Raw genomic sequence first — 16,324 nt, forward strand, 5'->3', positions numbered from 1 at the left:
CATCTGCTGTGTAGCAAAGGACTCCCAAAACGTACCGACTTTTCACAACAATCATTTATTTAGCCCATGATTCTGTGAATTAGTTGGGTAGTTCTAGTCTGGATCAACTGATCTCTGCTGGGCCCTCTCATGCATCTGTGGCAGCAGTTGGACTGGCAAGTGGATGATCTAGGATCCAGGATGGTTTCATTATGTGTCTGGCTGTTGGCAAGTTATCAGCCAAGGTGACAGGGGTGACTGGGCCATGGTCTTTCATCCTCCCGCAATCTAGTTCAGGCTTCTTCACATGGCAGTTGTTGCAGAGTTGCCAAAAGCAACAAGAGAGAGCAATCTCCAATGTACAGGTATTTTTCAAGACTGCTTGCATCATATTTGCTAAATTTCCATTAGTTAAGGAAATCACAGTTCCAGCCCAGTGTCAGTGAAGGAAATAATTTGTGGCCATTTTTATAGCCTGCCACAATCCTCATCATCACTGTCATCATAAAAACTAGTATTTGTTGAGCATTTACTAAGTGCCAGATGCTGTTCTAATCATATTACATTTATCAAAGCTTGTAATTCTAGCCACAACCTTATGAGGCAGATACTATTATATCCTATATTGGCGAAAAGGAAACTGAGGCACAGAATGGCAAAGCAACTTATCCAAGGTCACACAGCTGGGAAGCATGGGAGCTGGAATTCAAACCAATGCTCCAGAGCCATACTTGTAATGACCGTTCTCTACTGTCTCTTCTTCACACTCTACATGTGGGCTTTTCCATGATTCCTTCTTTTTCATAAGTGAGTGATCTAGGAAGAGATAATACCTTGACTTTTTTTTTTTTTTTTTGAGACTGAGTCTCACTCTGTCACCAGGCTGGAGTGCAGTGGTGCAATCTCAGCTTACTGCAACCTTCGCCTCCTGGGTTCAAGCGATTCTCGTGCCTCAGCCTCCCGAGTAGCTGGGATTACAGGCATGTGCCACCACACCCAACTCATTTTTGTATTTTTAGTAGAGATGGGGTTTTACCATGTTGGCCAGGCTGGTCTTGATCTTCTGACCTTGTGATCCACCCACTTCTGCCTCCCAAAGTGCTGGGATTACAGGTGTGAGCCACTGTGCCTGATCAATACCTTGATTTTGACAGGTTCCCTGAACATTGCCATATCTACCACCAGTTTGTCCACACTTCAGCATTTTTCCAACAAAGCACCTTGAGTTTCTCTCATCCAGGATTGGTGTGACTGGGATGCATCATTCCAGATCTTGGTAGTAATTTTTGATCTCTTTCTGGTTCTTTGTGGTGAGGGTATTGGCAATGGTGATGGAAGTTCAGAGCTTCTTTCATAGAGCACTTCATCTTTTATTTCTTCAGACAAGTTTGGGGGCTTGGAAATGTGGCTGATAACGATGTTGAAATATTACTTAATATATACATAGCATTTATATAGGTTTATTAATAGTTTCTTGGAGGTGATTTGCAATACCTTTTGATATCAGAGACTATGGCTTTCTCTGTATCCTCAGCAACTAGCACAGGCAAGAGCACACAGAGGACACATCGGAGGAGCTCAGTACATGTTTGTTGTAAATATCTACATCCGTATCTGTATTTTATTAAGACAGGGTCAAAAACACATATACTAATGGTGACCAGATATTGGCCAGGTGTGATCACCAAAGAATGGTGGGCACTGGCATCCAGTGGAGAACTCATGCCCCATCTAACAGTAGAAGATCTAGCCATTTGATACCATGTAGGAATGCTCAGTGTTACCAGATTGTTTCATTATTCAGGAGATGCTGGAACTTCAGATGTATATGTAAAGCTTTCCTGAATTTAAACAGGTTATGTCAGATGAAACAGGTCTGTTGACTGAATCTGGCCCATGGTCAATTGATTTGTGACCTCCCTACATTAGGCACTTGTTGGCACCTTTCTATTGCATTATAACTGTCCTGAAGGCCCGAGGTGGAAGGGGAGATACAGAATAAGGCGGAGATGGAACAATGAGATGACAAGAGATGAAAGACTTCAAGAAGGATGGATGATTGCCTATTTCAGAGATTCTGCAGAGGGCAAAGAAATGGGAATAAGAAAAGGCTATTAGATTAAAGTAAATTAATTATTTGGCACAGCACTACATCTGCAGGCTGTGTTCTTTAAAGAAATGATCAAATAACATGGGAAATACTCAGTTAAGCAAATTAAAATACTTTGTTTACTCTGACTCTCCTAATTGTCTTTAATATTCTATTATGCAATGTAAATCTCCAAAACGAGAAGAGATTTACTGAGATTTTTTAAACTTTCATGATCAAGGAGTCCTTAGGTCATACAATCCCTTGTAGATAGAATGTTTTGAGGAAAACACCTTGGAAAAGCTGGATAAGAGACTGAATGAGTCACTGGGAGTCTATGGAGGCCTGATGTGGAGACTGGAATGCACATGGTAGTGAGCGAATGCACAATGAGCCAGCGCAGCAGCTTGGCAAGTAAAGAAAGTAGGCCAACCTATTAGGAACTAGGAATTGCCAGCTTAGTAATCTTTTTAAGACAAAACCATTTTAGCATTATTCCTTTGCTGAAAACAAACCAGCAAAAACAAAAACAAAAACAAAACAAACAAAAAACAAAAAAAAGCATCAAGGGGTGCCCTCCTCTGATGGGTGAAATCTCCTTGCTTTAACATTCCAGGTCTCCTTTATCAGGCCAACTGACCTTTCTTATTCCCCAGTTGTTCCCTGGCCTTTCTCATTCCCCAGTTATTTCCTATGCTTACTCCCTGCTCTAAACTCCACTGGCTGTCCTTATTGCTTGCATGGTGAGTTGTCTCCCCAGCTGCTCCAGTTAGAGACATGCCTGCTTTCCAAGGCACAGGTCAAACCCTGCTTTGCCTATTAAGCCTTCCTTAGCCATCAAGCTACCAGTCAGTTCTTTTCCTTACACAACTGGAGCAGTTACTTCTGAAGGACTTGCATGGGACTTAGTGTGTTGGAGACGGCCTGTATGATTTGGAGCCAAGAGAATAAAACTATGTCTTGAGATCTGCAGCTCTCTACCCCCATTTGCCCTCACAGTACACCCAAATAGGGTTAGGATAATATTGCCCAGAAACACAGAAGAGCAAGGGCATAACTCCAATCACATTGCATTTCATAGATTGTGGTCTATAGTTATACAACCACCTATTATTATTCATTGAGGGTAAAAGAGTGTATTCTCTTTTATAGACTTGCTCAACAGTAAAGAGCATCATTTCTAGACACTAGGCTGAGTATATTACATGTTTATCGTGGTGAATCCCAGAATCTCCCTAAGAATAGTGTTATTATCCCCATTTTACAGAGGAGGGAGCTGTCTTGAAACATTCAAGTCAGCTTGTTCACACTTAATGACCAGCTCTCTATCTGGTGAAGGTCGAGTCAGGTGTACCTGACCTCATGTACCTGACCCCAAACCTGGCCTCTTTCTGTCCCAGCACACCATCTCCATGGCCATGCTGGCCACTAGAAATTTAATGACAGAGAATTAAAGGTAAGAATCACACTGTGCCTTCAAGTGGCAAATATATACCACCAGACAGAGGAAGACAGATAAAATCTAGTTAGGGTCTACACAGTTTGAATATCATAGGACTTGGTGCATTCTGGGGTATCATAAGGACCTAGCACAGCTCAAGAGAGGCCCTCTTGAGTGAGATTTGGAGGATGCAACATCATGGGGGCATATGCCTGGCCCGCAGGGCAGTGAGAGTCTTCTACTCCCTGGCCATTCGTCAATGTCACCGAAGTAGGTGACCTTCATTTCCACCCCACTCTAAGCTCTTGGCTTTTCTGTCTCCTTTACTAGACTGTGAACTCTGAGGAGAGAAACTATTTTATTTATCCAGCCCTGTCATAGTTTCTGGTATATAAACAGTAACTATTTGTTGGTTTGATGAATGAATGACAAGTCAGCCAAGGCAAGGTGCTCAAGGTGACACGATAGAGACAGCACAATGTAGTACACCTTTATTCCCCCATTAGAGAGCTGGATTACCTCACTGCATGTTATGTGTCTCCTCCGTTTGTTTATACACTATCCAGAAGTCTCTGGCTTCTCAGAATGCTTGACAAATTCCAAGTCCTCCCTTCAATAATGTCAAACCTTATAATTTTCAGGCCTCATCGAAGATTGTGAAATCCTGCAGCAGCACAAGAGGTGTCTGCTGCCCCTTGCACTTTCCCCACATCTTCCAACACACTGCCTTGCACAGAGCAGGGTCTATATACATGCACATTGAATGACTGCATTGAAATAGATTGGAGACATGGTTAGGAACCTGTCCTAAGTGCAATCTTCTTGAGACAATGCTTGGTGAATTCGGGTGATAAAGGGAGAAGAAATCAGGATAGTGACAGTGACATAGATGGGGCAAGAAGAGTGAGCAGGATCTGTCAACTTATTGGATATGGGAGATGAGGGAGGAGGAAGAGAAAAAATGATTCAAATACTTTGATCTCAGCTGACAGTTTGAAGGATTATGCCCAAAGGGGAAATAGGGAAGTTCTCTTTCCCCATGACCCTCTCATCCTCATTCAGTTTAAGCATGGAGAAAAGATTTCCCATAAAAGTCAGGCTGAAACACTCCATGGAGGGAGACAGACCTGGGACAGTCATTCAGTAATGTCCAGGAAAACCAGAAGGAAAGGTTTGCCTTCATCTCTCTGCAGAAGAGCTTTGCTCTGCTGAGGAGGAGAAATTTGAGCTGAATGTATTTCTGGTTGGTATGACTTGTAAGTTCTCTGTTTGATAGCAGAGTTGTTTGAATGACCTATTTTATAACTACACAGAGCTTTTCCAAATAGATGGTGTCTGTAGAATGTTCAGGTTAATGCATGAGCCGAGTGCTCAGAGTGTTTGCACTTGGAGCATCTGAGCCTTCTTTCTTAATAAGTCATCTTGGCATTTTGTCAACAAGTTAATTTGCTTTCCTAAGAAACTAGATTAATACTTCCTGTACTTTGTGCTATTCACAGATCTACAATGCAGTGAGAAGAGAAGAAACAGAAAATACAGTTGGATCTCTACTCCATTTCCTCACCAAGCTCCCAGCCTCCGAGACAGCCCATGGAAGGATAAGCGTTGGTCCATGCTTAAAGCAATGTGTCCGAGACACTGTATGTGAGTATCACGCCACCCTCCAAAGGACTTCAATATCGCAGTACATCACTGGTTCTCTTCTAGAAGCAACCACGTCTTTGGGAGCAAGAAGTGGCCTTCTCAGTACTTTTGGAGGATCCACTGGACGAATGATGCTGAAAGGTAATGCCTGAAATTTCACTTTTAACTTTCTATCTTTGACTACAGAGAAGGATCTAAGTTAAGATTTATGTATCTCCTGATGGAAAATTAAGTTCACTTTTCAGCGACTTTAAGTAAAAGTCGCTTCTTTAAGAGAATATAAAAAGGTGGTCCCTTATTAAAATCCCCTAAGGTGTCAACATTCCAAATAGTAATCATTAAGATTTTGAGGCCGGGTGCGGTGGCTCACACCTGTAATCCCAGCACTTTGGGAGGCCAAGGCGGGCGGATCACAAGGTCAGGAGATCGAGACCATCCTGGCCAACACGGTGGAACACCGTCTCTACTAAAAATACAAAAAGTTAGCTGAGGGTGGTGGCGGGCGCCTGTTGTACCAGTTACTCGGGAGGCTGAGGCAGGAGAGTGGTGTGAACCTGAGAGGTGGAGCTTGCTGTGAGCCGAGATCACGCCACTGCACTCTAGCCTGGGCAACAGAGCGAGACTCCATCTCAAAAAAAAAAAAAAAAGATTTTTGAAACTTTTTTTCAAATGAAGTAAATAGTTAAAACGCTATCTTTAATTTTTTTTTTAATGATTCAGGCAGGTAGTTTCTCCAAGTGGTAGTTTATGACAAATGTCAATTACTATGATAAGATGCTAGGAAACAAATATAGTCAAGCAGTCATATTGAAAACCCACTGTGGTTGGGAGCAGAGTGAAATATAGATCTCCTTCATACATAGAATTAATAGGTCTCTATTGACCAGAAAAGCCAAAGGCCATCTTCCAGCTACTCCCATCTTAAAGGACAAGATAGGCAGGCATCCCACTGCAAGGTGAAAGCCAATGGAGAGTGGGGTCCCTTGGCATTTGAACTTCCCAGCTACTTCCCACGAGCAGCAGACAGGCAGGTCAGAAATGGCAGTGCACCAAAGAACCTCGGAAACTTGTACACTGCATAGCTGTCACAAGCTGCTTGGCAGCCTTCCCTGGCAGGAAGCTGCCACCCAGACAGGGACCATGCAAAGCAGCATTCCACTGCCTGGGGGTTGCCAGAACTCAATCTGACAGCAGCTATTGTCCCTCCATAGCAGGTCCTGAGACCCAAGGCCAGCAGGCCAATGACCTTCCTCCTTGATCCTCAGCCTTCTCCATTCCTACCCCCACACACACCCCTAGACAGGCGTAAGAGGAATACTGTAACCTCCTTGTGTACTATGTTGGGTGCCAAGTTGGTTTGTTTTCTGGAGTTGCCCGAACTTCAGGGGACTGGTTATAAATGAATGAAGAATAACAAAAGGTGTGGGAACACGAATGGCTTCATGTTTTTCAGCCATTCAACACATTTTTTGAGCCCCTATTAGGTGTTAGGTGCTGGAAAAGGAACAAAACATAATTCCTGCCCTCATGGAATTTATAGTCTCTAGGTGGTAAGCTGTTTTCCCTACACACAAGACTCAAGGTTTCTCCCCTCTGATGTGGCACCTAGAGAGTGCCAAGCCTACATTCTTCATCATACTCTTCCCAGGAAGTTGGGCTGAGATTGGCATGTGGAATTGGCATTGTTTTAATGCTTGTGATGGTATGCCAGGGCCTTATCCCATGAGTTAATCAACATGTGTAGACTAAACCCCTCCCATTTGGTTTTCAAAGTCTTTTTTTTTTTTTTTTTTTCTTTTTGAGATGCAGTCTTACTCTGTCACCCAGGCCGGAGTGCAGTGGCATGATCTTGGCTCACTGCAGCCTCTGCCTCCAAGTTCAAGTTTCTCGTGCCTCAGCCTCCCAAGTAGCTGGGACCACAGGCACACGCCACCTTGTCTGGCTAATTTTTGTATTTTTAGTAGAGACGGGGTTTTGCCATGTTGGCCAGGCTGGTCTCGAACTCCTGACCTCAGGTGATCCGCCCATCTTGGCCTCTCAAAATGCTGGAATTACAGGTGTGAGCCACCGCGCATGGCCTTAAAGTTTTTATGTGCCTCAGTTAAACATATTTCTTTAACAATCAGTGGAATAAAATGAATTAAAAAACCAGATGGGTTTCTCACCACAAACAATGATAAGTATGTAAAGCATATGTTAGTTAGCTCAACTGAACCATTCCACAAGGTATACATATTTCAAAACATCATGTTTTACATGACAAATGTATACAATTTTTATTAACTCATTTTGTGCTCAGTAGTGTGTAGGAAGAAACGGATCTCTAGGCTGCCCAACCAAGGCAGGCATGCCTCTAGTCTTCCACAGGTCTGTGGAGAGAAATAAGGAGGCTGCTGGTGTGTGCATCTATGGCCCTGATCATAATTTGACTTCAATTGTATTTGCACTTCCCTGTTCGAAATAGAACCTCATAGATCAATATTTCTAGCTCTGACACTCACCAGACTGTCAGCTAATGTGTTATCTTTAAATTGGCATTTTATGCAAGAGTTGGAAGTTTCTTTAACTTTTTGCTTTGAAGCTCTTTGGTGATTTCTGAGAACCCTCTAGAAACTCCTGCTGAATAATACAATTAGCTGGTTGCCTTCTGCTCCAAGCTTATTTCTGTAGTTCTGACTTACTATCTTGGAAACCTTTTTCAATTTCAGCATCCTCTCCCATCTGGTTTTCAAAGTCTTTACGTGCCTCGGTTAAACATATTCCTTTAACATGCAGTGGAAGAAAATGCATTAGAAAACCAGATGGGTTTCTCACCACCAAAAATGATAAGTATGTGAGGTAAAGCATATGTTAGTTAGCTCAATTGAACCATTCCACAATGTATACATATTACAAAACATCATGTTGTACATTACAAATATATATAATTTGTATTTGTCAACTTAAAAAAATTAAGTTAAAAAAAAAAGATGGGTCTTCAAAGTCAAAGAGTGTTTACAGAATCTGTAGGATCAGCATATTGATTAGTGGGTCTTGAGCTCTGATGGCCATGTACTCTGCCAGGGGATCAGGAGTACATGCAGCTGCTGTGATGTGGTTGTCAGCTTTTTTTCTTCTTTAGTATGTGTCCTGTGGCATAGATTTGGCCAACAGCTTTTAGCTATTGGGGAATATATAATACACTCTTAGTCTTCAGTTTATAAATGGGTTATATTCTACAAGTTCATTTCCCAGGAGCGATATAGAACTTAGAACACTTTCCTGGATAAGCAGTATTAAATGTTGTGATTTGGTTCACAGACTCTAGTCCTCAAAAACCTCTGTAACCCATAACACAGTTGTGATCTGCACATTTCCCACGAAATAAAGAGGAAAACACTATTGTTGGAATACTGAGCATTAGCCTCAAAGAAAAAGCAATAGAAGTGAGTTAGAAGACATTTCTTGTTGAGGGGCAATAATTTTATTAAAGACGAGTAAAGAGTTAAACTTTTCAGAGATTTCGAAAAGGACTTTTAGCCATTTCTGAGATTTTAGATGTTGGCAGCTGTAGCTTTTTGTTATGGCTAATTACACTTCAAAACTTGTACCTATATGAAGGAGTCAGAAAATTGCCCCAGTAATTTTTTCCTAATGTTTTTTAACGAGATGCTTGTAAATGGTATGAAGAAGGATGGAAGGAGGTAGCACAAGATTTAAATTTTTCCCCAGAGATAAAGAAAAAGGAATAAGTTCAAAAGAATAACCTCTTCCATAAGAGAAAACATGTTTGAAGTGAATTAAACGGAGTTGGTAAAGGTAGAGAAAAAGGAACAGGGAAAAACAAAGGCTGTATGATTTCCCTTATATGAAGTACTTAGGGTAGTCAAAATCATAGAGACCTTAGGTAGAAAGGTGGTTACCGGGGTTGAGGAAGGGCAAGGGGAATGGGGAGTTAGTGTTTACGGGCTATAGAGTTTCTGTTTTGCCAGATGAAGAGTTCTGGAGCTTACTGGTGGTGATAGTTGCACAGCAATATGAATTTACTTAATACCACTGAATTGTACACTTAAAAATATTGAGATAGTAAATTTTATGTTGTATGTATTTTATCATAAGAAGAAATAATTGGGGAAAAGGGCATGTTTTGCAGGTCTTTCATCCCCCTCCCTAGTCTATTAGGATGTAAGAAAGAACCGAAACGCTCCTCTTCTGGAAGTGGTTATGATTATGAGATGGGGGTCGTGGTCACCTGTACTAGGCGAAAATAGAAGGAAATGTCCAATAAGTTGATCGTTATTCACAAGTCAAGAACTGGTAACTCGAGGCTTGATTGTCCAGAATTCTGCAGCCTTGGGACTTTATGGATTGATACAGAAGGCCAATAATCGGAACACAAACATGCCTGCTTTTCTGCCTTCAGTGCCACCAAAGGTCATCTGCCTATAAAGCTGAAGGTTTGCCAAATAACCAGAGACACTTTCTTATGTGAAGCATTGATCCACAAGGATATGCCCTTATCATAAGTGTGTGCTGTCTCAAAGTGGAAAAATAGAGCGCCTTTACCTTTCAGTCAGGAACCTCCTCTAGTTTGATACATTAAGATCCTTCTGGCTGGGCGTGGTGGCTCACGCCTGTAATCCCAGCACTTTGGGAGGCCGCGGCGGGCAGATCATGAGGTCAGGAGATCAAGACCATCCTGGCTAACATGGTGAAACCCCGTCTCTACTAAAAATACAAAAAAATTAGCTGGGTATGGTGGCGGGTGCCTGTAGTCCCAGCTACTCGGGAGGCTGAGGCAGGAGAATGGCGTGAACCCGGGAGGCGGAGCTTGCAGTGAGCCAAGATCATGCCACTGCACACCAGCCTGGGCGACAGAGCAAGACTCCATCTCAAAAAAAAAGATCCTTCCACTTCCTGTCCCTGTGCCCTTTTCCCTCTCCCCATTAATCTTGTTAGAATCTCAGGACTAACACCTTATAGCAGTGGCAGTCAAAAGAATTATTGACTTCGATAATTAGGAAGAAATTTTCAAAGCTATCACCTGCTTTTTCTTTTCTTTTAATGTTTTACCTACTGAAAATTATAAAAACAAGATAAAGTTAAAAGGGAGAGAAAAAATTGAGATAACTGATGGTAATGTGAAGTACTAAAAATGGCAAAATTAGAAAAATTAAGTGATGACAAGAGGATTTTTCATATAAGGCAGCTAAATGTTTTCAAATGTGCATATTGTACCAGCCAACATAATAAATTGAGTGTGTTAAACTCAATTTTTCCTTCTCAAATTGTTGCTGTGTAAAGCACATAAATTAAAGGATTAAGTGTTACATATAACCGGGACAAAACATAGTTATTCATATTTAAATTGTGTAATAGAGTGGAGGGAAGATGGACCTGCTGAGGCCAGCAAGACATCTGCCATCTTTCTGACAGATGGAGGCCAGCAAGATAGTGCAGACACAGGGTGCCAGGAGGAAAGTCTGTTACTACTATGATGAGAATGTTGGACAAAGCCACCTAATGAAGCTTTACCAATTCTGCATGATTCATAATTTGCTGCTCAACTACAGTCTCCACTGAAAAATGAAAATCTATTGCCCTCACAAAGCCAGTGCCGAGGAGATGACCAAGTACCACAGTGATGACTACATTAAATCCTTGCACTCCATTCATCCTGATAACATGTCTGAGTACAGCCAGCAGGCACAGAGATTCAACATTGGTGAGGACTGTCCAGTATTTCATGGCCTCTTTGAGTTTCGTCAGTTGTCTGTGGGCGGCTCTGTGGCAAGTTCTGTGAAACTTCATGAGTGGCAGACAGACATCACCATGAACCAGTCTGCACCATGCAAAGAAGTCTGAGGCATCTGCCTTCTGCTAAGTCAGTGATACAGTCTTGGCCCTCCTGGACCTGCTAGAGAATCACCAGGGGGTGCTGCATATTGACCTTGATATTCCACAGTGCATATTGTGCGTATTGACCTTCCATGCCATGGTGATGGCATGGAAGAGGCCTTCTATGCCACAGACTGGGTCATGACTGTGTCCTTTCATAAATGAGGAGAGTACTTCCCAGGAACTGGGGACCTATGGGATATTGGGGCTGGAAAAGGCAAGTATTATGCTATTAACTACCCACTCTGAGATGGGATTGATAATGAATCCTGTGAGGCCATTTTCAAGCCAGATATGTCCGTAGTAATGGAGATGTTCCAGCCTAGTGCTGCGGTCATATAGCGTGACTCAGACTCCATCTGGGGATCAGTTAGGTTGCTTCAATCTGAACATCAAAGGGCATGTCAAGTGTGTGGAATTTGTTATGAGCTTCATCTCGCTGATGCTGATGCTAGGAGGAGGTGTTACATCATTCGCAATGTCACCTGGTGCTGGACATAGGAAACAGCTGTGGCCCTGGACACAGAGATCCATAATGAGCTCCCATATAATGACTACTTCAAATACTTTGGACCAGATTTCAAGCTTCATATCAGTCTTTCCAATATAACTAACCAGATCACTAATGATGCCTGGAGAAGATCAAACAGCAACTGTCTGGGAACCTGAGAATGCTGCCCCACACACCTAGGGCCCAAATGTGGGCTCTTGCTGAGGATGTAACCTAGAGGAGAGTGACAACAAGGCCGAAGACCCTGACAAGTGCATCTCCATCTGTTCCTCTGACAAACAAACTGCCTGTGAGGCCGGGCATCGTGGCTCATGCATGTAATCCCAGCACTTTGGGAGGCCAAGGCAGGTGGATCACCTGAGGTCAGGAGTTCGAGGCCAACCTGGCCAACATGGTGAAACCACATCTCTACTAAAAATAACAAAAGTTAGCCGGGCATAGTGGCACGTGCCTGTAATCCCAGCTACTCAGGAGGCTGAGGCAGGAGAATCACTTGAACCCAGGAGGCGGAGGTTGAGTGAGCCGAGATTGGGCCACTGCACTCCAGCCTGGGTGACAGAGCGAGACTCCATCTCAAAAAACAAAAAAATAAACAACAAATTGCCTGTGAGAATGAATTCTCCGACTCTGATGAAGAGGGAAAGGGTGGCTGCAAGAATTCTTCCAACTTCAAAAAAGCCAAGTGGGTCTAAACAGGATGAAAGAGAGAAAGACCCAGAAGAGAAGAAGTCACAGCAGAGAAGACCAAGGAGAAGCCAGAGGCCAAAGGGGTCCAGAAGGAGGTCAAGTTGGCTGAGCAGGCCTTTCCAGCTCTGGCTTCTTGCTGGGTCCCCTAACAACTTAGATTTTATATTTTCTATTTCTCTAGACTATTAGTAAATTTTTATTTACTAAATATAAATATCTTGGGGACTAGAGTGAAAGACAGAAACCAGGGTCCTGAGTCCAGGGCAGCTGTGCTGGGTGAGCTCTTCCAGGAGCTGCCTTGCCCCCCTTTCCTCCCCAGTTCTTAACTTTGAACCATAAAGGGAGCCAGGTCTGGGTGGAAGGGATACTTGTAGGTAGCCATATAGTAGTTTTGGAAAGGTATCCTTATTAGCATTCTGGAAGTGGTGGCTGGATCTCCAAGGATCCTCTGTTCTTTCCAGGTTCCTAAGGTAATATTAGACGTTTTAGATTGGTTCTGTTCTCATACCTCCCCACTGTCCTCAAGTAAGCCAGGAAGCTCACACTGCCTGCCCTCTGTGTTCCTCCAATTCTGCAGGTGCAGATTGGTAGTCTAGTTTCCTTTTTTGGATATTATTTTCTTTTTGTGAGACTTTGTAATAAAATGGTACATTTCTATTTTTAAAAATAATAATACATTATATATTAGAAAAAAAATAAACTGTTCATTTTTAACCAATCTGAGTGTGTGGTATGTGTGTCTGTAGACTATATTTAGCTATATTAAAGTTATTTATCATATGTCAGCTATAAATAGAATATTGATATGAAAACAAAAATACCTTACAGATACAATATTTTTGTTTGAAAAGAGGGAATATTTTATTTCAGATAGAAAAGTCTACCAGCACTTTGAGAGGTCGAGGCGAGCACATCACTTGAGGTCAGAAGTTTGAGACCAGCCTGGCTAACATGATGAAACCTGTTACTACTGAAAATACAAAAAAAAAAAAAAATTAACCAGGCGTGATGGCATACACCTGTAGTCCCAGCTACTTAGGAGGCTGAGGCATGAGAACTGCTTGAACCCAGGAGGAGGAGGTTGCAGTGAGCCGAGAACACACCACTGTACTCGCGCCTGGGCAACACAGTGAGACTCCCATCAAGTTTTCAACTTATTTTCTTTCACTACAATAAGCTTGTATATTCTATTTGTATCTTTCTCTAAAGTTAATAGCTTTGAATAAAAAACAAGAAATTATAGTAGGAATACACATACGCATTTGAACTACATGATTATAACTCATAAATAATTTAGTTTGTAAAGGCTGGCTTAGTTGACTTCCTCAAAATCAAAACGATTACCCTTTACATGCCTACCAGGCAAGGAAGGCATGTGCATAGCTCTAATTCCAAGATTTGTTTATTTAAAGAAATATCCTGACTTGTTAGTATTGTGGCCTTGAAATTATTTTCTTGGTATTTAAAAGTATGCTTTAATGTAATATTGGGTGTGTTTCTGTACCAGTTAATCAACTAAAAAGTATTCATTAGCTGCCCACTGTGGCCTAGTGCTATGGCACCTAAGAATGGAGAAGATCACATCTGGAAGTCTTCAACTTATAAGATAATATTTCTCATTCCAGAGAAAATGTAATATTAGGTTTCAGGTCTACTGAAGGAGCGCTTACCACCTAAAGAGAATTCATAAAGTGCTAGGCTGCTACATTAAAGGTGGTATGAGTAGGTCATAGGGCCAGGAAGCTTGGTAGGCACAGGACAAAAACCTGTTTTAGGACCACAGGTGGTCAAGTATCATCCAGGAGTGTGACACTACACCTGGGTGTAACCTAAGAATATGACTCCATACCATTTGTGACCAAGGAATGTGACTCCGTCACCAGGTGTGACCTGAACATAGCACTCCATTCCTAGGTGTGAATACACCCATTTTGAGCTGGGAGACTGATTCCATTTAATTCTCTTATGTGCCCTAATTTTGCTCCAAGAAACTAGCTTGTGAAAGGAACAAATTATGGCCTAATTCTCCGTAAAGTTTTGACACCAAAAAGAGAGAGAGGGAGAGGGAGAGGGAGGAGAAGGAGAAGGAGAAGGGAAGGTGAAGGGAAGGCGAAGGGAAGGTGAAGGGAAGACTAAGGGAAGGTGAAGGGAAGGCTAAGGGAAGGCAAAGGGAAGGAGAAAGGAAGGGAGAAAGGGAGGAAGGGAGGAAAGAAAGAAGGAAGGAAAGAAGATAGGAGGGAGGGAAGGAAGGAAGAAAGAAGGAAGGGAGGGAGAGAAGGAAGGGAGGGAGGGAGGGGAAGGAAAGAAGGAAGATCGGGTAATTGAAAGTTGGTTAAATCCTAATCAATGCAGTCAGAAAGATGACTGGTGAGGATAGCAACACCAGACAGACACTTTGGGTTTACATATCTGAGCTGGTTATAAAAATGTCAAGTCCTAATTACAGAGACTCAGAATGGACCATATTGCAGAAATTTATTTGCAAAATAGTTATTTGAAACACTGCATCCAAAAAAACAACCATTAGATTCCAAAGCTTCCCTCCAAAACTTACTGAATATTTAAGTAAAACAATAGTTCTTAAAAATGCCAGAGAATAGCTGCAGACTCTGCAGAAGTGGTTACCTCCAAGAAAGGCCTTTGAATGTGAGCCTCACTGTGTTTTGGATTTGAGTCTTGACTTCAACATTGGGTCATCCTATTCAGGTGATTGTACCTCTAGGCTTTAGTTTCTGCATCTACAAAATGGGAATAAAAGCAACAACTTCGGAGAGTTGTTTTGAGGAATAAGTGTGACAATGTATATAAAGAACTTAGGCCAGGTGGCTCAGACCCGTAATCTCTGTACTCTGGGAGGCAAAGCCAAGAAGATCACCTTAGGCCAGGAGTTCAAGACCAGTGTAGGCAACATGGCGTGATGCTCTCTCAAAAAAAAAAAAAAAAAAAAAAGCCAGCCAGATGTGGTGGTGTGTGCCTGTGGTCCCACCTATTCAGAAGGCTGAGGCTGTAGAATCACCGTAGCCCAGGAATTTGAAGCTGCAGTGCGCTATGATCCTGCCACTGCACTCTGTCCGCCTAGGTGATGGAGCGAGACTCTCTCTCTACAAAAACTTTAAAAATTAAAAATAAAAACAGCTTGGCATAGTATCTTGTACCTAATGTATGTTCAACCAATCTTATGACATTGATGGTCATGCTGGGGCTGATGATGGTGATGATGATGGTAGTAATGAGGATTGCCACCACCATCTTGAAATGCCAGCATTCCACTGTTCTTAATTCAAAGACTCTGCTGTTAGCTCAGTTGTAGATGTACAAGAAAAGACAAGTACCCTCCAGGTTTCCCTGGCTGTGGGCCTAGAGCACTAGCAACTCCTGGGACACCTGAGGGGAGGTATCTCGTGGCTGGAGGCCACACCTGTGTAACTCCTTTAGTGAGATTTTCCTTAGTTCCCAAGCATTAGGCCACTGATTAATTCAATCATTTGACCAATATTTGTTGAACATCTACTATGTGCCAAGGATATAACAGCAAACAAAATACAGTCTTTACTTTCGAGGGATTTACCCACAAATGGAGGAAATGGACAAATAAATGTGCAAATTTTAAGATAGTATAAATGTTATAATTGAAATAAGCACAGGATATAGGGCCCCAGAGGGAAGTCCCTATACCATCTTCATTGACATCTGAGGTTTCTACAACCATTTAAGTACCTGAAGAAATGTAAACAGGTATTTAACCAGGGAAAACAAGCCCTGACCCATATTATGAAACTTCTGTTGTTTTTACTTAATTCTCCGCTGATATCATCTCTATTTTATTCCCTCCAGAGTAGAAAGATGCTAAGCATTTACTCCTGGTATCGGGAGCCTTGTCTAAAAATCTATGACTGGGACAAAATTTAGTGTTCCAGTTAAAATTTGTATATTTTAATGAAGATGACTTACTCATTACAATAAAATTAAAGGATTTTTTTTTTCAATACATGACACTTCTACTTTTGAGTGTTTCTAAATTGTTTATTGTTTTTAAAGAATAAGCCTCATTTTAATGAGCTATGAAAATTCTTGCTCTTGGGAACATTTATAGAAC

General features: G+C 42.0%; 1 protein-coding gene and 1 pseudogene across 9 annotated transcripts in view; both read left to right on the forward strand.

Moving 5' to 3' along the window:
- The window catches only part of PLCE1 (phospholipase C epsilon 1), a 333,932-nt gene that overhangs the window by 132,646 nt on the left and 184,962 nt on the right, over nt 1-16,324 (forward strand). For all 9 annotated transcript variants that reach the window (XM_063782032.1, XM_063782031.1, XM_063782034.1 and 6 more), the window contains one exon: nt 5,009-5,294. In XM_063782032.1, coding sequence (XP_063638102.1) covers nt 5,009-5,294 — 286 coding nt within the window. The remainder of the gene's footprint in view (nt 1-5,008; nt 5,295-16,324) is intronic.
- On the forward strand, nt 10,471-12,461 carry LOC104008263 (histone deacetylase 1-like; annotated as a pseudogene).

This window comes from Pan troglodytes, chromosome 8 (assembly GCF_028858775.2).
Source record: "Pan troglodytes isolate AG18354 chromosome 8, NHGRI_mPanTro3-v2.0_pri, whole genome shotgun sequence".
Lineage (NCBI taxonomy): Eukaryota > Metazoa > Chordata > Mammalia > Primates > Hominidae > Pan > Pan troglodytes.